This window comes from Bacillus rossius, chromosome 14, assembly GCF_032445375.1.
Source record: "Bacillus rossius redtenbacheri isolate Brsri chromosome 14, Brsri_v3, whole genome shotgun sequence".
Taxonomy (NCBI): domain Eukaryota; kingdom Metazoa; phylum Arthropoda; class Insecta; order Phasmatodea; family Bacillidae; genus Bacillus; species Bacillus rossius.
This window is the reverse complement of record NC_086341.1, coordinates 26,627,875-26,653,782: the sequence shown is the minus strand read 5'-3', so window position 1 is coordinate 26,653,782 and position 25,908 is coordinate 26,627,875. Positions and strand designations below refer to the sequence as shown.

The 25,908-nt window shown below is 38.2% G+C and overlaps 1 protein-coding gene across 1 annotated transcript in view; it reads left to right on the top strand.

Annotated features, from left to right (window-relative positions):
• LOC134539032 (guanylate cyclase D-like) overlaps window positions 1-17,023 on the top strand; it is a 56,764-nt gene extending 39,741 nt beyond the window's left edge. The window contains exons 5-9 of the mRNA XM_063380706.1: window positions 2,595-2,717; window positions 6,306-6,519; window positions 9,703-9,921; window positions 14,626-14,717; window positions 16,901-17,023. Of these exons, the coding sequence (XP_063236776.1) occupies window positions 2,595-2,717; window positions 6,306-6,519; window positions 9,703-9,921; window positions 14,626-14,717; window positions 16,901-17,023 (771 nt within the window). The remainder of the gene's footprint in view (window positions 1-2,594; window positions 2,718-6,305; window positions 6,520-9,702; window positions 9,922-14,625; window positions 14,718-16,900) is intronic.
• Window positions 17,024-25,908: the final 8,885 nt, after the last annotated feature.

Here is a 25,908-nt window from a genome sequence, read left to right as displayed (position 1 = left end):
GTGTGCATTGTGTGCGATGAACTCGCTTTTTAAATCGTGAACCCCTACCAAAACAACATCCCAAAACCCTTGCTCATTCTTTTTGCTATGGTTAAGTTAATCAATAACTCCTTGCTGGTGTGTTTTTAACAGTTTTGTTTAAGATTTCTCAATTCATGGTGGTTACAATTCTTGCTAGCGAGTTCGTTTCAAGCCATTAAACCAACTTCTATATATCCTTTTCTATTAAGCTCGTTGTAAAATGACAACGAAGCGGGAACAAATCACTTAACCGGAAGAGAGTATCTACAACGGCAAACAATGAGATTAAACTTCACGTAACAAAAATTAGTTTATTAAAAAAAATGTTTGATCCGAGAACGAATCACGAACCAGATTTACATAGGCCTATCTCTATGATAAAAATAAACCTTAGAGTAATTATAGAACACTAGATATTCTTGTAATTAAAACAAAATTTCAAGCATTAAAAAGGTAAACAAACATGGCCACCACATTGGTGAAATACTCGGCTTCTATTGGTCGCACGGAGCAAATAAACATTAACGAGCTGATACGTACGGGTCCGCCCGCATGCGGTGCCATTGTACACCGAGATTTTTTTTGTAAAGGGAACAGAAATATTCATGTAAACCTACAGATATTTGTAAATTTTAACATTTACATGAAAATAACCGTATTACAACAAAATATTGTTCGCGGTAATACTGGGTTTGGATTCTTACCCGGGAATATAATCCTTTGTGTTGTCCCGGTATCTCCAAAGGTTAAAGTTATTCGTACGCCGTTCTCTTGATAGCTTTCGGGTGTTAACCTAAAGTCCAGTTATTGAATACTAGCTGCCCGACCCGGCTTCGCACGGCTATACTAATGGAAAAAAAATTAAGCCACATCTCCCATTTACAGTAATGGTAAATAAACAAAATTCAGTGAAAATTTATTACAATGCTGTATAATGTACCGGAGAGAAAATGAATAGCACCGATGGTTTCCCGACTCGTGCACGCAACGTACAACTGATGTACCCGTACTTCGCTACGGCAGTCTACAGGCCCCTCATTGTGGGTACGCCACTGCCGCGCGATGCCCGTTGCCATGGAGACGCAGAAGGCATGAACAATGCAAAATCCTGTTCTCATGCAGCCAAAGTACCCACTGTTTCCTGGTTTTAACCACCCATGGGATCTAATTTTCGGAAAATGTCATCCTGCGTAACATAAGGAACATTACTGTGAAGTTTCAAGTCTGTAAAATATATATACTTGAAAAAAAGGGCAATAAAAAAACAAATTAAACACAGAGAGAGGAAAAAAAAACAATAGTTTAGGTTTGCGATTTAAAGTGATAAAAAGTATTTAAATACTAATTGAACTCTTATGAGGGTACTGATTGTTTCTTTGTTAATATCACACGGGTGTTTTTTACTTGTATGGGAAAATTAAGATTGATAAGGCATCTAGTGCGTGGCAACAATGTTAATAGGCAATAGGAAATAAACTTCTAGCGCCTGCGGCATTGTCAACACACACTTCGTACGTGTACTACATGTTGTATCTAACCCCCTCCAACGCATTTGATTCTAAATTGGACTTTTAGTAAGGATCCCTAATGTTATTGATAATATAATATAGCATATAGCCTTCCTCGATAGATGTACTATCCAACACTGAAAGAATTTTTCAAATCGGACCAGTGGTTCCTGAGATTAGCGCGTTCAAACAAACAAACAAAAAAACTCTTCAGCTTTATAATATTAGTATAGATTCAATTATATTTTTCATGTTAAAAAAAATGCTCGAAAGGAACACCAATTAAATGCGCCAATTTTCGTAAGAAATTTTTAGTAATATATCGGTTAACGTGTTTCATGTATTCAAAAATAACCCTAGCAATGTGTTGTGCAAAGTTACATTATTTTACTTGTAATGTTTCAAACCATTTCTTCGCAAACTGGTCTTCAAAGGAATCTTTTGTAAAAGTACAGAATTTTTTTGTCTTTGTAGATATTCCGTTCAGAGAGATCCGTATCCGCTAACTGTGACTTGATGTAAGCTTTTGGATATACGCCATTGCTAAGCACATGTATGACTGTAGAAGAAAACTACAAAAAACACAAAAGACAAAAAACACTAATTAAGCAAAAAATTGCTGTTGTCAACAGGATATAAACACCACATAATATTACATAACAGGAATATGGTCAAATAACAAAGAAAAACAAAGAAAAATGGACTAACAGAACGAAAAAACCCCCACAAATGATGACAGCACAAAAATATTGAACCATTCTGTTAGTCCATATTTCTTTGTTTTTCTTTGTTTGTTGACCATATTCCTGTTGTGAAGTATTGTGTGGTGTTTATATCCTGACAACAGCAATTTTTTGCTTAATTTGTGTTTTTGTCTTTTGTGTTTTTTGTAGTTTTCTTCTACAAACATACATGTGCTTAGCAATGGCGTATGTCCAAAAGCTTACATCAAGTCATGCACTTCCATTGCACAAATCTTTCAAAGATAATATCCGCTAACTGTGTCGTCGCCGAATGGACCTAGCCCGAGGGCGCGTGCGAGAGGTTTCCCCTTGCCTTCCGCAGGCGTTCGCGCGGTCGCTGATGCTGCAGACTCTGGAGCTGCAAAAGGAGAAGCGAAAGAGCGACCGCCTTCTCAACGAGATGCTGCCGCCGGAGGTGATACAGCATCTTCGGGAGCAGAGAAAAGTACTGCTACTCTCTCTCTCTCTCTCTCTCTCTGGAATCACATTAACTAACAATAAACACGTGAGAGAGTCTTGTCGAGGCGTGACATCTGAACCTCGGCGACGAGCAAATACACGTGATCTCACATCGCAAATAAGACACTTGAAATACCAAACTCGGACACGAAATTTAACTTAGAATTCTTTAAAAATACACGAAAATTGTATTTTCAACTACATTTCTAGACTCTAATCACACGTTAGACAACATAATAAAACTTCTCCAATGAAAGTGAAAAATACTTGGGGAAAAAAATTACTGAACCCTGGTTTTAGACCTGATTTTCGACAAGGAATTTCAATAAAATACTGCGTATCTTGTTAAAATTCTTTAAACTGTTATTTATATAAATTTTTCCCTTTGGCTTTGTGAACTTTGGTTTGGGCTATCCGCCACAGATCGCAGCACCGTGGTTACTCAATTCCGTTCCATGCGACTTCCGTTCCATCCAAGAACATACTCCGACCAAATGCCGTACACCGTGAGCTAAGATGTTACCACAAAAAAAAAAAAAAAACTTTTTTTTTGTTCCGCCTACAATGTATGTTGAAAGCAAAATACATACCCTCCACTCACAATTCACCAGGAAAAGAAACAAATTAAAACCCTCAAAAATGACTGTAAGTGGTAGTGAAGATTTTATAAACATTGCATGGTTTGCATTTGAACCATTATCATTTGGTTATTTGGGAGAATCGCCTGAGACTGGAATTAATTGTATGATGTTACTTTCTAGCTATTCATGTGGCTTTACATACTAAGATATTTACAAAACTATGTACTGTAACGCTTTGTAAAAATAATTTGGCTACTTTTAATCATATACAATATTATGGGTTACTTTGTGATAAGTTTATTTTTAAATTGTTATTAAGATAAATTTAAGTGGTATACTTCGTCCTAAAATCATTTGTTCTAAAATTAGGACAGTAGACTTTAGGACGAGTTGTTAAAAAAAAACACTCGTGGACAAACTAACTGTATAGGGCGAATAACGTTTGACACTCATTTGACAAACAACTCTAGGAAAAAGGATTTTAAGACAAACGTCATTAGGATACACGAATTGAAGTGAAGAAATTTTTTGACACTGAGTTTTACGACAGACGATTTTAAATCAAAATATTTATGTGGGGTGGGGGGAAACCGACTCTAGGGATAACATTTTTAGGACAAACAGTTATTGTAAAAACGACGCAACTCTACTTACTAGTTACATGGCCTTAAATAGTACACAACTCGTAAATCAGTTTATAAATTTACTAAAGGTGTCTGGTTTTATCTCATTTAAATTCAAATGTTTCAGAGTTAGGGGGGGGGGGGAAGAATTCAGCCTTAATCTTCGTGCATGTAGGAGCACGGTATCGAATAAAAAGTATAGATACTGTCTGTTCTCATGAGTAGTTTCAAGGAAAAGGTATTGTACACATGAAAGTGAGGTATCGATACTTTTTCTTGGATACTTTGCGTTGATTTTTAACATTGATTTAAAATTAACAGAACAAGCGATAAACCAACCATACTTTTTATTACAAATTTCAATTGAAAACAAAATTTTAAAAACTCATGAAACATGAACAAGAACAGAACAAGACAAGCGAACGAAGCATTGTATATATTTTTAACCACTCGCTCCATTATCGTAAATAAATAAAAATACAAATGGAACTTTGTGTAACTGACCCATACAGCCAAATTTAGAATAAGTTAAAACTCATTTAACAAAAAAAATATATATAAATTATTATACCTACCTAGGTTTATTCCAGACGATACCTGCCAAAAAAGTAGGCTACTCATATGAGTAAAATTATCGATTAAAAAGTGTCGAGTACAAAGGTATCTTTATAGAAATATAATCAATTGATTTACGACTTGCCAAACTCTCAATATCGCTAATTTTCTTAAGAAAAAATTACAATATTTTTTACATTTTGGTCATCAAACAGTCCCGAAATGTTATTAAAATCTGAATCAGTGCACATTTTTGGTACAACTTAAAAACTTCTACATTAAAATTAGGACATGCAAACTGATGTGAGATATTATTGCCTAGAATTTTTTTTCCAGAGATGTTTGGAATGTCTTTTTTTAGGTGGACTTCAAAGAAAGACTACTCATTGCAGTCGCTGTCATAGTATGACTTGCAGAAATTGTCCCCCTATTTTTTGACGTAATAACGTCTTATAAATCGAGCTGCACGCACGAAAAAGCATGACTCATTGTCACGTTCCGCCTGAGCCGAGCGTGCAAGCGAGAGCGCGGAACAAGCGATAGAGAGGCACGATCGGCCTAAGCGTTCGGCTTGTGACGCATCTATCTCTCTTCCACTCACGTTATCACGTAAAATTATCGTCCGTAAACCGACTTTACAGACAACCCTCTTTTTTTTTTTATTTCAAGGTCACTAGACCCCCCAAAAACATCGTCAATTAAAGGTCTGTCTACCTATCTATAGCCATCCATCTACCCACATAGGCGTCCATTTTTCTCTAGACAACCATTTCTCTATCCCGATATTTATATATATCCTTCTATCTATTTCTATCTCTCTACATCCATCCATCTATATCAATTTTTCTCTAGCCATTCAACTCTAAGTATCCATCAATTTATATATATATCCATCTCTATCACTTTCTATCCTTACATACATCTCGATATATCTCTCTATCGCCATTCCTATATCCATCTCTATCATTATCTATCTGTCTTATCTCTCCTTATATATCAACATCTACGAAATAAAACTCAACACTGACTGACAGGCAACACACAGCTTAAACCAGTGGGGTCTAGAAGCATGAAATTTTGCATAGGCGTCCCTTATATAACATATGTGACCACTAAAAAAGAATTTTTGAAAATTCGTCCCCTAAGGTGGATGAAAGTTTGTATTGAAGTTTGTCATTTTTGAAGTTAGAAATATAGAATTTGGTGTTTAGACTTCTGTTTATACATAAGTCAGTTGTATTAGCATTTATGGTAATTCATAAAAAATGAGGATCAAATACTTTCCTATAGGCCACACTAGTCTGACTATAAATATCAATCTCTTTCTCTCTCTCTCTCTCTCTCTCTCTCTCTCTCTCTCGCTCTCTACTTCTCTCAATCCATTCTAGCTACTTCTCTATATCTATTTCTGTCCATCCCTCTTTATCCGTTCTTCATCTCTAAGTATCCATCTCTATCTCTACTCCAATAGCCATTTATATTCATCTGTCTGTATCTATCTATAGCTCTCCTTATATAGCCATTCCTTTCTAAGTATCCATCTCTACATTTTCTCTCTGTTTTTCCTTATATTCAACTCTACATCTCCGTCTGTGCCTTTCTATGTATATCCTTATGTATCTCTTTCCCTATCTCCAGTTATCTCTCTCTATATTTCTCTCTAACAATTCTAGCTATCTCACTCTACTTCTCTCAACCATTCTAGCTATCTCTCTCTCTACTTCTTTGTATAAATCTCTCTGCATCTACGACTAAGGTATAGAGACGTGTATTGTCGGCGAGACGGTACGGATAAATGCATCGTGACGACCGCAGGTGCCCGCGGAGAGCTTCCAGAGCGTGACGGTGTTCTTCAGCGACATCGTGGGCTTCACCGGCCTGGCGGCCTCCAGCTCGCCCATGCAGGTGGTCGGCCTGCTCAACTCGCTCTACCGCCTCTTCGACTCGCTCATCCAGAAGCACGACGTCTACAAGGTCGAGACCATCGGCGACTCGTACATGGTGGCGTCCGGCCTGCCGCGGCGGAACGGTGAGGCGCGCATCACGTATCGCGTGAGTCACGGAGCAGAGCATCTACACTATTACAAATTACAGTAAAATAAACGAAGACTTCCTAACCTCACATTACTGAATGTTCGTAGAAACTGCTCCAGGAGTAGTATATATCTCAGGCTGCAGGCCTCTTACGTCACGGCGGCCATCTTGAATGATCTTGTCCTTTTACTTTGACCCCGACAGACATCTTGGATCCGCCATTTTGTTTTCTAGAACTTTCCACCATCTAGGAATCGAATGCCACACTCTCAATGTTACAATTTTCGTTACGACCGCCATCTTGAAAAGCCGTATATTTTTTAGAAAATCGGGGAAAAAATTTATAAAAAAATTTAATTAATAAATTTTTAATAAAATATTATTAAATAACACTGTTGCACATATATTTATGGTCGCCATATTGGATTCTAGAAACATTGCACTTTTCATTACGCCCGCAATATTGTACGTGTATGACATCATTGTTGCGCATTTCGTTCGGCCACTATCTTGGATTCTTAATGGTAACAATTTAAGCTATAGCCACCATCTAGAATATCTGTAATTTTTATGCTAGAAAATCGGGAAAAATTTTAAAATTTATAAAAAAAATAATTAACGTTTATATAAAAACACGAAATAAAAAACTATTATGCTTTGAAACCATAGCATGGGCAGAATTTACATAAATAATAATAATAATAGAATAAACAGAATAATAATAGAATAAAGTAATAATAATATAACACTAAATATTATTTATTGTACTTGAAACAATTTTTAACGTATTTAAAACAGAAATAAACATGGCTACCACTGCAGCCAAGTACTCTGCTTCTGTTGGTCGCACGGAGCAACGTAAACGGAAGAGCTAAGCATTGCCGAGCTGATCCGTGCGGGTCCATCTCCGTCTGCGTGCTTCTGTAGAAACTCTGTTCCGTGATATCCGTCTCCGTTTACGTGTCATGGTAGAACGGGCCTTATCAGTAGTTCCGGAACGCTTGGCGCTATTAGGTCCAATTAATTATTGCTGTTCGTGCCAGTGTGTGATGTCAGGAGATTATAAGACTTCGAGAGATGGCGTTGTTGTGTATCGTATTATGTAGCGTATTCATAATTCAAGAACGAAAGTTCCGCTCGTAATTCGAGCTCGTCCCAGAAAAATGAAGAGGGTCGAAGACCCCCTCCACCTCATCCGAAAGTGTCCATGGGCTAGATTGTAGTAATTAGGGGGGGGGGGGGAGAAATACCCCCAAAGTTGAAAATTGGACTTAAAATTATATTGCAGAGGGTATAGAGAAAACAATGATTAAGGATTTTCAATGTTATTTCGCATTTTCTTTTTGTTCGTCGTTCTCCGAAGCTTGGGGCTACGAAACAAAAATACTGTAATTTGAAATTGACTTATGCACGAGGCTTTCGAGCAACATATGACCCTTCCGGAAGAAGGGTTGAATTTGGGGGGGGGGGGGGTGTTAACAAGCCACCGTTTTCGCAGAACGATTGACAGTTGTGGTATTTGCCTTATGTGAGTGGTGTTCATACTGCGATTCCCCTGCACGCAATGTACTTCCCCTGGTTTGGTGTTGGTGATGTACACTCATATCTGATCTTAACAACTTCATTGTGCATTTTTTCGCAATTTAAATAAAATCCGTTTTAATGTAGCCTACTAGACTTCCGAGCCACTGATGGCTGGTCTTGTGAGGGGCTAATCTTAGTTTTGGAGCAGCTATGCACTTTTCCCTATTGTTGTAACATTCTGACAGAGCCCTGCGTCCAGAAGGATTGGGGAAAGTGGGGGTGGAATTAGTAGCCCCGCGAGGGATGAGACGGGGGGGGGGGGGGGGTCTCGCCTTCTACATCTTCTCTTCCCTGCCTCCCACCGTGTTTCCTACGCACTGAACTATTTTTTTTTCGACCAGCGATGTATGCATCACTTTCGATGTACAAATATTACTTCAAATTATATCCCAATAATGTCAGTGGGGACAAAAAAAAACATATGTACTAAAGTGCAAAAACTGCAGCTTCAGAGAAAAATACTTACGAAATATTTTCGATTATAACCAGGAGCGGTTCCAGGAAGACTTTTCGGGATGTGCTTTCGTACGAATAAAAGAGACAGTTTCAAACCATAACATTAAATAAATCAAGATTTCCCTTGTAATATTGATAAATTTGTGGTCTCATAAACAGACCATTATTGTTTTATACAACGTTTTATGACAGAAATGTTTAGCACATGAATTTAATAATTTAAATGCCTAAACATAAAAATAGCCTTCTAAAAATATTTGGGCTCGGGAGGGGCCCTTTGGAGCCAATCTTGATTGGAACTTCTGAAAACCAGGCTAAAAACAGTATACTCGGTGGGGAATTGAACTGATATAATCTTAAAAAAATTAAAAATAAAGTTATTCACAAGAGCGATATTTGTAAGCTTTTAAATTATTTCTCAATATGAAACCAAGACCATCGAGACTTTATGACTCGCGAAAATCTGTACCACACAGTAGCAGCTGTGATGAATCATTTTAAGTTATCATTTCGTAAAAAAACAACTGAAATGCGATCTCATAGGTTGCCTCCCCCCCCCCCCCCCAACAACACACACACGCACGATCTGCATGAACTCTCGGTTCAGATACTGTCGTCTGCGAGCAAGGACAGTGGACTAATCCGTCGGAACTGATGGAATTAGACTGTGTCTCACCAGTCCAAACAACCAGTCCGTCAGTTGTGTGTCGTGGCAGACATATTTGTTCTCTTTGTTTTTCCTCCCTTTTCCTTAGCTAAAAGAGCAACTGCAGTTGCAGCATTCAAATTTCCTCCCATATTATACTTGTGAGACGATACATCCGACATATTATCCCGACCTTACGGCCGGCGTTCTCACATTCCCCTCCCACATATGCGCCCTAATAGGGTAGGGTGGGATTAACATTCCAGTTCGCTTTTATAAACATTCCAGAGCTTATTTAAAACAGAACTGCTAGGGATCACTCCCTCTTGTTTGATCGGGAGGGTGTTAGAACTTCGGCAATGACCAGCGGCTGGTGCGATACGTCCAGCCGCAACAGCAACGGCAAGGGCAAGACATAGGTGTGTGGGTTCGGGCAGAGCAGGTCGAGCTGGGAGCTGGACAGATAGTGAGTGCGGTGCCGCGGTGTTGCAGGTAACCGCCACGCCGGCGAGATAGCCACCATGTCGCTGGGGCTGCTGCAAGGCGTGCAGCAGTTCAAGGTGCCGCACCGCCCCGACGAGCACCTGCGGATCAGGGTCGGCGTGCACACGGGTCCCTGCGTGGCCGGCGTGGTGGGCACCACCATGCCGCGCTACTGCCTCTTCGGCGACACCGTCAACACGGCCTCGCGCATGGAGTCCACGGGCTGCGGTCTCTGCCGTCCACCCACCCGTACACTCCCGACCACCCGGGGTAGCGACTGTACCTCTGTGACGTACATCAAGTTCTGTCCCTGCCCGAACACGCCCGAATATTCAACTTCGGCCAACCTCGGGATTTGTTTTATTTTTGAGCAGGAAAAATGAATTCAAATATTAAAAGTGGTCGGTTAGGTTAGCTAAATTAAAACACTTTAAAACACTATGGACGGTTAGTTAGGTTAGTATAGCTACATTAAAATAAACAGAGAAATATAAATATATATAAATAAACCCGAGGTTGGCCGAAGGTGAATATTCGGGCGTGTTCGGGCAGGGACAGAACTTGATGTACATCTTAGGTTTCCCGTACCCCTGTACACGGATAACCGAAAAAAAAAAAAAAAAATAACACGGTTGTCAACGTCGAAAAAAATGCTGTTTAGTACAAATTTATTTAATCCCGTCTACCTAGACGAACACTGTATAAGTTTCTACGCAATAGTTAGAGACAATATTTCACGGTTTTATTTTTTAGTTCAATTGCGTTTTAAAGTTTTAAAACACAGAGCAGAACAGTGCATTGTTTTTACTTATCATAAAATATGATTTGAAATACTTATTCCACAAAAATAGAGGTAAAATTTATATGCTGATTTTCTTGCGGTAAAATAAACATTCATAACCATAAAATTAAATTAGCGAGTATTTATGGTTTGGTCGTAATTTACAGAAAAAGTTAATTAACTAACTAGCTGGTCGATAATTTTTAATTTCTATTGAATGTCAAGTACCCCTCGTTTGCGTTTTTTTTAATCAGACATTATTGTCTTACGACGCAAAAAATATTACTGGTGTGTTGCGACTTCTGTTTTGAAACCACGCAGACGTCATGGAGTGCGCTTATAATTTGCTCTAGCATTTTCGAAACTCGTGATGCATACTGCCACTTACCAACTACGCATGAACTATGTTTTGACAGCATTTATCGTCTTGAATCACAGCATAAAATGCTCTGTCACATCAATAGACGTCAACAGTATTTTATTTACGGTTTATGGTAGTAAAATACGGTGCGGTCATCCTGCATATCAGGTTAAGTCGCACCCGGATAATCGGGAGTGTACTATATATTACCTCTAGCTATATCTATTTAGCTCCATACATCTGTGACTGAGACACGAAATCTAAAGAGAAAAGATCTCGCTCCAAAATTAATCATGGAAACGTCACCCATGTGCTTGCCCACGGGTGCCATCGGAGTGCTTCCAGAGCCGCCCGCATTCCACGGCCTTCGGGACAGGAGCAGTGCACGCACAATCCAGCAATGGATACAAATATGAAAGCGGACCATGCGTCCAAGATTTCAACCCTCCCTCTCCCTCCATGGCAGACTCTTTTCTGCTCTGCCCGAATCTTCAGCCATACCATCGTCTGTACACTGCATTCTCCTACGCTATTAAAGCATGCCCTTGCATCCCGCACATCTGTGCTCAGGGTTTTCTCTGTGTCTATGCAGGTTTTACCTGGGCCCACCTTATCGAAGATGGGGGGAGATATAAATGGCTTCAACTGCTGCCTCTGGCCAATCCCCGCACCGAGCACATAATGCATGTCTAAATCCCAGCATGACCAGGTGCATAGGCTTCGGCCTGAGACGCACCTAGGTCCCTCCACTAACCAGGACCTCTCCTATATATACACTTAGTTGTAGTTAAGAGAAAAAAAATCGCAGAATTTAATTTCGGGCTAGGGAGGAGATAGAACTTCTTTGACTACTGTATGCTTTCAAATTCTGTCCTCTTTCATAGATTTTTTTTTCGGAGGGGGGGATGGGGGCAGCCAGGATGTGTGGAATTCGACGAAATATCAAAGACTTATTTTTTAAAGACTTGTTTCTAGGGTGATAAGGGGGGGGGGGAGGTGTTTGTCGGACACATTGCGAAATTTCACTGGCTGAAATTAACAGTAAGATTTCAATATTGTGAACCGCTTTCACCCAGGTCGTGTGCTATGAAGTCGCTCATGTTTTCTTTTTAGTTGTGAACCCAGCTTAACTACTGCCCTCCCCGCAATAACGTCAACGCGCAGTAGGCACGGCTAGCGTTCAGTCGCAAGCGAGCTGGCAACGGAAGAACTCGGTCGAGTTACTACAAAAAAAATTTTATTCTTTGCGATAGAATGTAAATAACTTTAAAAAAAAAAACAGCAAGGAATAATGCCCAAACCAAAAGTATCCTGGATACCAAGATTTACACGCGACACCGGCCAGGGATATATGTAAAGGAATCACCCAGAATTTGCCAGAAGGTTTTTGAGAAACCATGAAAAATCTATATTATTATTGTTAGACTCAGATTAGAAACTGGATCATCCTAAACGGAAGTTAAGTTATCGTTACGTTTCCAGCTAGTGATATTACTCACTTTTTCTAAAAAAAAAAAAAAAAAAAAAAAAAAAAAAAAAAAAAAAAATATATATATTTATATATTCATATATAATTATTTTAAAATTAATTAATAAAATTGAATTGTTTCAAAAATCAGAAGGTATCAGAATATTGTAGCACTAATTACACTAACCATAAAGAGGCTACGAGCACAACAGTAAAGTGTTGCGGAATGCATAACGTAAAACTCCGCAGGCGGTGCCTACATCGCCGACTGCTTCATGTTTTTTAAATTTTCAATAGGGTAGAAGTCGGAATAACTTCATAAACATAAGAAACATTTAACCTACATCCATAGGCGTGCGCAGGACTTCAGTAGTGGTGGTGCCAGATTACACAACAGCCCTATTATTCACGGACCCGAGCCTAAAGCGGGGGGTCGGGGGGTCCTCCCCCGGAAAAATTTGGATTTTAAAGAGCAAAATGGTGCTATTTAAGGTGTTTCCGAACAAAAACATTAAATACACAGATGTAAAAATCTTAACATTTTGTATGACAAATTATGGCTTTGAACGTTATAATCACCAGGAAAACTACTAAACTATTTACAGTTTTAAGTTTTGTTGAGCCATAAAGTAAATTGCACAAATTGTTTGCACGGAATTCACGCTGGTGGCTTTGAAAAACCGTACTTAAATGTTTTCTGAAGATGCCAAATAAATGCTAGAAAAAAAAACATTCTCAAATGTTAAGTTTTAAAATCAACAAATCAAGGGAGTTTTTGTAACATACCTTAAATATGTAAAATATTAAAATAATAAAAACACACAAATAAGAGTGGGCAAATGTTTTAACTTTTGGAATACAACAAAAATGTTTTGTCGGCGACTGCATATAAGTCATCGAGTAAGCCTATCCTTTTAACTAACTAAACTCTCTCTTTTTTTTTAAATAAACCCTGGCGGACGGCGGCTATTTTTCCGTGCGCCTGCCGAGTGGAGTGAACATTGGACACCGAGCGCGCATTCTATGTAATTCGAGGAGAACTATGAGAAGTATTTACATTTCAGAAGTTTTGTAGCCGCGGCCCGCGTGTACAACACAAGTAATTGCAACTGGCTTGTTTTCGTGTGTATAGTTGGTTAGATTGATAATTGATATACTGATAGTGTTATGAGCACATATCTGTAACTCGACACGATTGAAAAACATATTTTTTTTTGGAAATAATACGGATTTTTGTAAGTATGTATTATTTATGCTTGTAAAAAACAAAATAACTTTAACCCTAATGGTGGTGCCAAGGCACCTGTGGCACCTACCGTGCGCACGCCTATGCCTACATCTTTTGTAAAATCTTCACTTATGTTATTTGATTTCTCTATACAAATGCATTAACACATTTAACCCTAAAATTCACAGCCTGAAAAAATACAAAACCATATATTTTTCTATATTAAGACTATTAAAATAAACTAATTAATTCTTGAAATTACTTTAAAAAAAGTTAGAAAAAAAATAAGGGGGGGAATGCAAACATTTATTTTTAAATAATTCATAACTTTTTTTAGAAGAAAAATCAGCCTTTTAGTTGCCCAAACTGTAATATATATTTTTTATACAAACTGAACCAGCAAAACAGGGTTTGATGCACTCTCTTTAGACAGAAATTAACTCACAAACACTATATAACTTCTTTGTGGAAAAGTCATAGATTTATAGACTAAAAAGGAGAAAAAGATTTAAATAAATATAATCAATCAAACATTTTAAAACAGACTAAAAAGTATAAAATAATTTCTCCTAGCACCATACACATTGTCCTGTAAATATGTGATTGTGAACATTTAATAGCAACTAAAATAATTGTAAAATTTAAAACGAAAAAAATGTGGGATGCATGCAGTAGACAAATGATGCATGAATAGTTCACTTACGGTACTAAGGTAACAATTTTATTGCACTGCAAATGATATGAACGTTGAGCGAGATTTCTCAATGACACCTACTCCTTACATGCCTTACTATTGCATGTACCCCGCATTTTATAAAATCTTTTATCAGTAGGTATTTTCATAGCTATTAAAAATTCACAATCATCATTTTACAGGAGAATCTGTAATGGAGTTATGAATCTGTATGGGACTGGGAGAAATTAATTTAACACTTATTAGTCCATTTTAAAAACGTGATGGGATACATTTTATTTGGATAAGTTTTTATTTCAATTAGGTAATTCAATTTTTTAATAATCTTCAAGGGACTACGAACAAATTATGCAAAATGAGGAAATCACTCGTGGTTATTTAGCAATGTCTTGTGTTCCAGCTATGCGTATCCACATCAGCGAAGACACTAAGTACTGTCTTGACCAACTCGGAGGTTACATCACCGTCCCACGAGGCGACACCACAGTTAAAGTAAGCATTAAGTGTATGTCATTTTGATTAACACTTTAAAAGGAAAAAAAAACTATGTCAACCATCAATACAATGTAATAATTTCACACCTAAGTACTAACGTTCCTCCCGGAACTTTGCATCCCAGCATTAAGATCAAACCACACTTAAACAGGCTGCTTTCTTTGATCATTAATCAAAAACAATTTGAACGAAGTGTATGTCTTGCAGCAAAGTGAGTTTGGTGTGGATAGAAACGAACAAAGCTATGTACACCTGAAAAATAGCAAATACTACGAGGGTTATTTTTTTTCAACCTCCGATCGGCTGTAATAAAAAACGGGAATGAATTGGGAAATTATTTTAATGTCAAAAGAAACGTACATCTTTATTCTAATTTTCCACATAATCACCGTGCAGATTGAGGCATTTGTCGTACCGATGCACCAGCTTTCCAATACCCTCTGCATAAAATGATGCCTCCTGCCTATTCAGCCACGTTTTAACAGTGCTCTCAGTTCATCATTGGTGTTGAAGCGTCGTCCTCCAAGCCACTTTTTCAACGTGGGGAAAAGGTGATAGTCACTCGGTGCCAAATCCGGACTGTTGACATTCCCATAACCAAACTTCAACTGAGGTGTAAGTTGGCCGCTCCACATGGTTGGTGGAAGGGGGTAAACACTACGAGACGTGTCGATTCGTGTACGAGCGATTAGGGTATCGATTAATGGGCATGCCATGGAGAAATGAAACTGTAATCACACTGCAGGGCACTGTTAAAACGTGGCTGAATAGGCAGGAGGCATCATTTTATGCAGAGGGTATTGGAAAGCTGGTGCATCGGTACGACAAATGCCTCAATCTGCACGGTGATTATGTGGAAAAATAGAATAAAGATGTACGTTTCTTTTGACATTAAAATAATTTCCCAATTCATTCCCGTTTTTTTATTACAGCCGATCGGAGGTTGAAAAAAAAACCCGTACAATGCCAAATAAAAACACTAATTTTTCAATTTAATGAAGGATATTTTTCAATATTGGTAAATAATTTTTTATTGATTCATGACTTTGAATTCCTTCAAAAACAAACATATCAGAATATCTTATCACTGATTACTGTCCATGAAAAAAAAGTGAAGAAATACAGACTTTTTTCACAGTTTGTAAGGCTCTTTACGTTTTTGTGCCATTTAGCTTAAATACCATCTCTAATACAAGTTGACCTCTAATATATAGCATGTTGTTACTTAATTTTGTTTCTCACTGTGCTTTATTTCTGATGCTTCAACATTTTTAATGCAAGTCTCCGTGTATCTTATTTAACATGGTTTGTTTAAAACATTTTTTTCCACTTATTTATCTTAAGATTTTCTAATACTAAAAAGCATACTTTTGAAAGAATTATCATCCATTGTCAACAGTAAAATACTTGCATTGACCCATAATTTATAATGTACTAAAAGGCATGTCCGGAAAGTAAGTACTATTTGGTGATTAAAAAAAATAAACCCATGAAAGAAGGTTTCATTGAAAGTTTTAATTTACTTCATATCTACATCACATTTTCTCATAGTAGCCATTCAGTTCCGAGTACCTTTTGCAATGCTCTACCAGTTTATTTAACCTTTCTACATAGATGTTTGCCGCCTGTAAATTAAACCAGTTGACAATCGTAATTTTGTACTTTTTATTGTAATTGTTGACTCATGTTTCATTAAATCAACCAAAATGAAGCCCTTTTTGTTCCAAAAAATGGTAGACCTTAATTTTTCGACTCGAGTACGGAGATTGCTTAAACTTTTTTTGGAGATGTTTACTAAGCCTGTATTTAGACTACACGCATTGCTTATTCGAAGTCCATGATGCCTATGGCCGAAGCGTCCGTTCCATTTCCAGGTGGCGATCTTCTATGCAGAGGGGTTAAATAAGCTGGTAGAGCGTTGCGAAAAAGTGCTTGGAACTGAATGGCCACTATGTGAAAATGTGATGCAGATATGATGTAAAATAAAACTTTCAATAAAACTATTTTTTCATGACCAAACAGTACTTACTTTTCAGACACGCCTCGTATTAAGCGCCAAATTCATCCATCCATCCATCCATTCATTCATTCATTCATTCATTCATTCATATCTTGTTTGTTTGTAACATTCTCACCAACAGCTATAGGGCTACAGCTATTACTTGAAACAACTGTTGCAGGGAAAGGGCTCGATGAACACCTACTGGCTGAACGGCAAGAACAGCATCGTCCGGTGCTCCTTCGACCTGGCATGCATCACCGACACCGAACCAGAGTTCATTAAAACCATGGCTTTTGATTAAGGTGACAATACATTCCACTCTAGGCAACAGCAATTATGTCTCAGGAACGAGAAACTGTACAGAATACAAAGAGTACAACAAAAAATAGCATTATATAAAAGTTCAAGTAACAAAATACAGAGCTACCAACAAAATTACTATTTAATCCGGCACTTTCAGGTTTATGGCAATGCTAGATTACAGAATTTTCTCAATTACTGAAAATTGATAAATTTAAAAAGGGGATGCCAAAGAACTATATATATATATATATATATATATATATATATATATATATATATATATATATATACACACACACACATATATATATATATATAGTACAATGAATATTAAAACAAGTTGTAATAAGATGCTTATGCAGGATTGCCACGATTTCAAAATTTTGAAATTCCCTGATATTTTCAGGTATTCCCTGAAAAGATACAGCTCATTCCTTGACAATTTTTAAAGTGGCACTATAAGAAAACATATCAGCCGTTGGCCACCCCTCAGTTTGTGTCTACTTGTCCTTGAAAATGCCACCACTTCAAACAACACAGACTGCTACGTTCGTGGGTCAGTAAAATGTAAAATAGAATTTGTAACAGGTAGGAAGCAAGTGTGCCTTAATATGTTAACCATACCAATAGCGTAATCAGGGAGGGGCAGGATTGGGCCATGGCCCTACTCTGGAGCCAGATTTTTTAAAAATAATAATGCAACTCATTAACCAGCTTAAAATGACTCAAGCATGTACTATTTGTTGGTTAATGACTATGCAAAATGAGAGTACTCTTGTCTTTTAAATGTGTATTAGGACAAAAAAAAGCAGTGTTACATAATAGAAAAATCTACATTTCATAAGGTGGAAATTTTTATGTAATAATTTCATGTTTTGAAAAAGCAGATTTTGAAAAATCTGATGGTCTAAAATTGAGTTTTCAAGTATCATCTTTTTAAAAAAATTTTGCTGAAGGCATTACCTAACCATTGGACCCTCAGCAACAAATCTATACAAAATAAAATCTTGAAAAATTCTTGGCTATGCCCATGTACCTAGCACTGTAAGGAAACAACACAACTTCAAGGGGGCCGTGCTTACTGTATGCGGGGCTGCGATAATGATGTATGACAAATTGTTTGAAAACTCACAATAAAAATTTCCTGACTCGAAATGAAATCCCCTGACATATTCCTGATTTCCCGGATGCTCACATACCCTGATATTTAACAATTTTACAGACAAGTATTTGAAATTCAAAGAAAAATAATTGAGGAAATAAAGTAAATTAAGAAATTAAACACAGATAACCTCTGAAATTTACTAGGTCAATTTTTTTCTTTGTTACCTATTCAGTTAACATTCCACACTATATTGTACTTTTAACATGTAATTATATAAATTGAAACGCCCCTCGTGCTTCAAAATTAAATTATTTTAAATTAATTAAAAAGAGCCTTGGAAAGTTGCGGGGTAAGAATAATAAGAAAAATAAAGTTATTGACCAGAGGTGGCACGAGGTGGAGAACAAGACAATTTGGAACTCCCTGACACAAGCAACTTGGGAGCTGGTGGATCGTTTAAGAGAAGAAGGTATATCATAAATAAATTAACACTACACAAGTAGCTTGGTCTATAGGTTCCCTGTTTTATTTAAAAATGTAAAAAATTTATTCTGTGTTCCATTTGATTTGGCATGTGTAAGTTTCCCATTTAATAATATTAACAATATATTTAAGTTTTTTGAGAATGGGCCGGCCCGATATTATTATAACAACACATACTCAACTTTAACAACAAACAATTACATAAACAAAATTTATAAGTACTACACCAAAATTTGATTCGTCCAATGATTACATCGATAATTAGTTTTATTCATTCTACATGTTCTTGAGGGAAGCACTGTTCGCTGGTAGGCTATTCATTTGATTAATGTAGTTCGTAGCTAGAAAGGGGGGGGGGATGTTGATTTTACATTACCACCCGGGTATTCAAAAGATAACGTCGGGTCGCGGAAACATCTCTTCTAACGTGACCCGCAGTGGAGGTGCAGGACCACGAGCTGGGAGCAATTTGTCTCTCCAGCACTTCGACCCTGTCTGAAAACCAAGTCAAATTCAAAACGAATTGGACCTGCTTCCAGACAGTCATACACTGTCGGCGCAAAAGGCCAACAAACGGGAATGTGGGGGAAAAGGCCGGATTACTCACCAAACAGGGTGTAGAGTTCGGAGCTCACTAGGTGACTCGCGCCGACATCAGGATGCCGCGGACCGAGAAGTCGCGGATGCGCGAACGAAACCCAAGGTTAAAAAAAAAAAAAATGAAAAAATACTAAAACTGTAAAATTAGAGACGTGACTTGAACTAATTACTACTACTGACCGACTACTGAAAAAATGGGATCACATCTCTTAGAGCAACTGACTACATCTCTTCTGCACACAAATTCGCAATTCCGGCGAAAAGCCTGCTAGCGCAGAGGACGCCGAGAATACGTGGTCAGTAGCCGAGGTCAGAGGACTGAGTGTCGCAATGGCGGACAAAGCTGCTAATTAAATAGGGCGGTGAGGCCCTAGGTCAAAGGAGGGGGAAGGTTCGGTTTTAGGCCGAAAATTTCCGAAGGTGCCCGAGTGGTTGTACGCACGACTTCAGTAGTTCGCGCCAAAGAGCGACTGCTGCGGTCTCTACCGGCAGGTACAGGAAGCAACAAACAATCAACTTCTACAGGTCGCGAGGAAGAAGCATAGGGCCATAAGGCGTAGCGGCGCTGCACTCTGGCGGCGTAAAGGGGAACTAACGGAGGTGGTGAACTGACTCGCCGCCAGGTGTCACGAGCGTAGTCTCAGCTCGCAGGCCACCATGTGTGAAGCTGCTTTTTTCTGCAGCTAGGTGTCGCGGAGGTCTCTTTAGGACCAGGGAGAAGGTCCTATAAATAGGCCATCGTCTTGGCTAAGTTCATGTCAGGTCACTGCACCTGGATTTCTCAGAACTAAGGGGGAAGGGTGGGGGAAACAAAAGGCGCAACGAAGCTGGGAACAACCGTTCATAGGATACCCGTTCGTGACAAGAATTACTACTCTCAGCAGGTCTCTGAGAAGTAGCAGCTTGCAGCCCAGAAGCTGCTCTATGCAGTTTTGGTCATGAAGAGAAATAATATTACAAACTCGGGACGTGACTGCAGGCGAGAGAAATTTTAAGCTGGTTGCCAGCCAAGTATTATGTCTGCAAAATATCAGATACGTCTCTGGGAAAGGTGCTTCAGACTACTGGCACAAAGTATAAACACGAGGCGTACACCGGCCTATCAAAAAGTAAATCGCCCCCTTGTAACCAAATAAAATTAGAAAAATAAAATTTCCAAAATTAATTTAAAATTATAGTAAAAATTTAAAAGGGTGTCGAAATTCCCAATTTACGCCACAAAATAAAATAAAATAAGTATGATTATGGAAACTTTGTTCATAAAACAAAACTTTTAAGGGTTGAATGTTTCAAACATGGATAATTCATTTCATTTCTTGTACATTATTTTATTTTAGACCCTTGAGATATAGATTTGGATTCGAGAGTTACATTCGAGTGATTTTTGGGTTTCTGATTCGAGGAACTCATCGCTACCTACAAATTATATGCAGATCACCTTTAGTTATGGCCACTGTAATTATTACACTCTTCAGATTTTTTTTTAAAATTGCGGGCTTTGTAAATTAAATAATACAAAGTGCTCCAACATAATATTTTCCCCCCAGACCTTTATAGTTTCTCTCGATGGCCCAACTGATAAGTGATTTCTTTTGTTGATTTCTTTAATATAAACACAGACAACTCATAATCACACGAGCACTTTTTATTTAGTTTTATGTTAATGGTACATTAACCTGTAATTACATTAACCCGGTGTTATTTCCTACGTAGTTTACAAAGTACCAAGAAAAAGCTAGCTTTTTTTTGTTTTCAGGCTTACCAACCAGAATACATAGAATGTCTCCAGGCATACTTTAAATTTATCTTCCCAAATTATTTAACACCATATAATCAAACGCTGAATCATGACACTTGTGACTGATAGAGGGGTGTTTTCACCTTCCAATAAAAATATATTGAAAAGAGTGTTGATGAGAATACTTAAAGACCCCTAACAAAGCAGAGTGCTGGCATTAGCTCCAGGAATATCAATGTGTTGCAAAGTGAGCAGGTTCGAAACAACTCCAATAGAAAAATGCTGGTTGTCATAATCACAATCATGTACACATTAAAATGGTAAAAAAAACACACTCTTATCATTCTTTACTTGAGGCAGTGACCAAAGTTGCTAATTAAACATACTTGTCCCAAAGGTATCACGATTGTTAAAAATAGAAGGAAAGTACCGTATATACTCGTGTATAGCGCGCCCTTTTTCCCCCTCAAGTAAAGGAAAAAATCAAGGATGCGCGCTATACACGGGGGGGGGGGGGGAAGGTAGATCGGGGGAGGCGGGGAGGAGTGGTAGTCGTTAACTGCCGGGTGATGGGTGACGTTTCTGGCCAGCCCCCACACATACGCACAAGCAACGAAGCATCTCTTTCAAACACACACACACACACGTACACACATGCGAGCGGCACGCTCGCACATCATGGTCTCTTGTTTATTTTTAGACCTCCTCCCTCTACGGAAAGCAGCTAGTAAAAAAAGAGAGAGAGAGAATGTTGTTGTCACCAGTCCCCCGCCCACTTCCTTCGCTCCCTCGTTCCAGCAGCTACCTGTAAGGGGGGCGCGGAAAAGTACCATACAGCAAAAGTACCATACTGGTATGGTACTTTTCCGTATGGCACAATCCCGCCTCTCTTCTTCGAAAAAGGCGGAAAAGTTCCATACTGGAAAAGTACCATACTTGAAAAAGGACGAGGACAGTGTATGTGAGTGTGTTGCAGCATATCAGATTCAGGGTGACAAGATCAAGTATATTAATTACAGAACCCTAATTTGGCAAAAACAGTCTTCTCCTCTAGACATAAAGCCAAGTTTAAGAGACAATAATTAAAAAACAAGTCAAGAAAACTTATACTGGAATACTACACCTTAAATACCGTGTGTGTGAGTGTGATGCAACTTATCAGATTCAGGGTGACAAGAAAAAGTTTTTTAATTACAAAATCCACCCTAAATTGGCAGAAACAGTCTTCTCCTCTAGAAATAAGGCAAAGTTAAAGAGACAATAATTAAAAAGAAGCCAGGCTATCATATTCTGGAGTACTACACCTTAAAGACCGTGTATGTGAGTGTGTTGCAGCATATCAGATTCCGGGTGACAAGCTCACGTTTTTTAATTACAGAACCCTAAATTGGTGGTAAAAGTCTTCTCCTCTAGACGTAAAGCCTTGTTTAAGAGAGAATATTAATAAAACAAGCCAGAATACCTTATTCTTAATTACTACAGCATAAAGACCATGTATGTGAATGTGTTGTAGCATATCAGATTCCGGGTCACAAGCTCACGTTTTTTAATTACAGAACCCTAAATTGCCGGAAACATTCTTCTCCTCTAGACATAAAGCCTTGTTTAAGAGAGAATATTAAAAAACAAGCCAGGCTACCTTATTCTTAATTACTACAGCATAAAGACCGTGTATGTGAGTGTATTGCAGCATATCAGAATTAGGATGACAGCATCAAGTTTTTTAAATTACAGAATCCCACCCTAAATTGGCAGAAGCAGTCTTCTCATCTAGACATAAGGCCAAGTTTAAGAGACAATTATTTAAAAAGCCGAGGTACCTTCTTCTGGATAACTACACCTTAAAGACCGTGTATGTGAGTGTGTTGCAGCATTTTAGATTCAGGGTAACAAGATCATGTTTTTTAATTACAGAACCCTAACTTGGCGGAAACAGTCTTCTCTTGTAGACTTAAGCCCCAGTTTTAAAAAAAATAGTTAAAAAACAAGCCGAGGAACCTTATTCTGGATTACTACACCTTGAAGACCGTGTATGTGAGTGTGTTGCAGCATTTCCAATTCAGGGTGGCAATATCAAGTTTTTTAATTACAGAACCCTAAACTTGAAAGAAACTGTCATAATTATTGTGATTAGGCCAAGTATAAGGGACAATAATTAAAAAAGAAGCTGGGCTACCTTATTCTTATACTACACCTTAAAGACCTTGTATGTTCGTGTGTTGCAGCATATCAGATTCAGGGTGACAAGATCAAGTTTTTTTTATTACAGAACCCTAATTTGGCGGAAACAGTCTTCTCTTATAGACTTAAGGCCAAGTTTAAGATACAATAATTAATAAAACAAGCCGAGGAACCTTGTTCTGGATTACTACACCTTAAAGACCGTGTATGTGAGTGTGTTGAAGCATTTCCAATTCAGGGTGACAATATCAAGTTTTTTAATTACAGAACCCTAAATTTGGAAGAAACAGTCATCATTCTTGTCATTAGGCCAAGTATAAGGGACAGTAATTAGAAAAGAAGCTGAGCTACCTTATTCTTATACTACACCTTAAAAACGGTGTATATTCGTATGTTGCAGCATATCAGATTCAGGGTGACAAGATCTAGTTTTTTAATTACAGAACCCTAAATTTGGAATAACAGCCATCATCCTTGTCATTAGGCCAAGTTTAAGGGCAAATAATTAAAATACAAGCCGAGAAACCTTATTCTGGATTACTACACCTTAAAGACCTTGTATGTGAGTGTGTTGCAGCATTTCCAAATCGGGGTGACAATATCATGTTTTTTAATTACAGAACCCTAAACTTGGAAGAAAAAGTCATCATCACGAGCGTAGTCTCAGCTCGCAGGCCACCATGTGTGAAGCTGCTTTTTTCTGCAGCTAGGTGTCGCGGAGGTCTCTTTAGGACCAGGGAGAATGTCCTTGAAATAGGCCATCGTCTTGGCTAAGTTCATGTCAGGTCACTGCTCCTGGATTTCTCAGAACTAAGGGGGAAGGGTGGGGGAAACAAAAGGCGCAACGAAGCTGGGAACAACCGTCCATAGGATACCCGTTCGTGACAAGAATTACTACTCTCAGCAGGTCTCTGAGAAGTAGCAGCTTGCAGCCCAGAAGCTGCTCTATGCAGTTTTGGTCATGAAGAGAAATAATATTACAAACTCGGGACGTGACTGCAGGCGAGAGAAATTTTAAGCTGGTTGCCAGCCAAGTATTATGTCTGCAAAATATCAGATACATCTCTGGGAAAGGTGCTTCAGACTACTGGCACAAAGTATAAACACGAGGCGTACACCGGCCTATCAAAAAGTAAATCGCCCCCTTGTAACCAAATAAAATTAGAAAAATAAAATTTCCAAAATTAATTTAAAATTATAGTAAAAATTTAAAAGGGTGTCGAAATTCCCAATTTACGCCACAAAATAAAATAAAATAAGTATGATTATGGAAACTTTGTTCATAAAACAAAAATTTTAAGGGTTGAATGTTTCAAACATGGATAATTCATTTCATTTCTTGTACATTATTTTATTTTAGACCCTTGAGATATAGATTTGGATTCGAGAGTTACATTCGAGTGATTTTTGGGTTTCTGATTCGAGGAACTCATCGCTACCTACAAATTATATGCAGATCACCTTTAGTTATGGCCACTGTAATTATTACACTCATCAGATTTTTTTTTAAAATTGCGGGCTTTGTAAATTAAATAATACGAAGTGCTCCAACATAATATTTTCCCCCCAGACCTTTATAGTTTCTCTCGATGGCCCAACTGATAAGTGATTTCTTTTGTTGATTTCTTTAATATAAACACAGACAACTCATAATCACACGAGCACTTTTTATTTAGTTTTATGTTAATGGTACATTAACCTGTAATTACATTAACCCGGTGTTATTTCCTACGTAGTTTACAAAGTACCAAGAAAAAGCTAGCTTTTTTTTTGTTTTCAGGCTTACCAACCAGAATACATAGAATGTCTCCAGGCATACTTTAAATTTATCTTCCCAAATTATTTAACACCATGTAATCAAATGCTGAATCATGACACTTGTGACTGATAGAGGGGTGTTTTCACCTTCCAATAAAAATATATTGAAAAGAGTGTTGATGAGAATACTTAAAGACCCCTAACAAAGGAGAGTGCTGGCATTAGCTCCAGGAATATCAATGTGTTGCAAAGTGAGCAGGTTCGAAACAACTCCAATAGAAAAATTCTGGTTGTCATAATCACAATCATGTACACATTGAAATGGTAAAAAAAACACACTCTTATCATTCTTTACTTGAGGCAGTGACCAAAGTTGCTAATTAAACATACTTGTCCCAAAGGTATCACGATTGTTAAAAATAGAAGGAAAGTACCGTATATACTCGTGTATAGCGCGCCCTTTTTCCCCCTCAAGTAAAGGAAAAAATCAAGGATGCGCGCTATACACGGGGGGGGGGGGAAGGTAGATCGGGGGAGGCGGGGAGGAGTGGTAGTCGTTAACTGCCGGGTGATGGGTGACGTTTCTGGCCAGCCCCCACACATACGCACAAGCAACGAAGCATCTCTTTCAAACACACACACACACACACGTACACACATGCGAGCGGCACGCTCGCACATCATGGTCTCTTGTTTATTTTTAGACCTCCTCCCTCTACGGAAAGCAGCTAGTAAAAAAAGAGAGAGAGAGAATGTTGTTGTCACCAGTCCCCCGCCCACTTCCTTCGCTCCCTCGTTCCAGCAGCTACCTGTAAGGGGGGCGCGGAAAAGTACCATACAGCAAAAGTACCATACTGGTATGGTACTTTTCCGTATGGCACAATCCCGCCTCTCTTCTTCGAAAAAGGCGGAAAAGTTCCATACTGGAAAAGTACCATACTTGAAAAAGGACGAGGACAGTGTATGTGAGTGTGTTGCAGCATATCAGATTCAGGGTGACAAGATCAAGTATATTAAT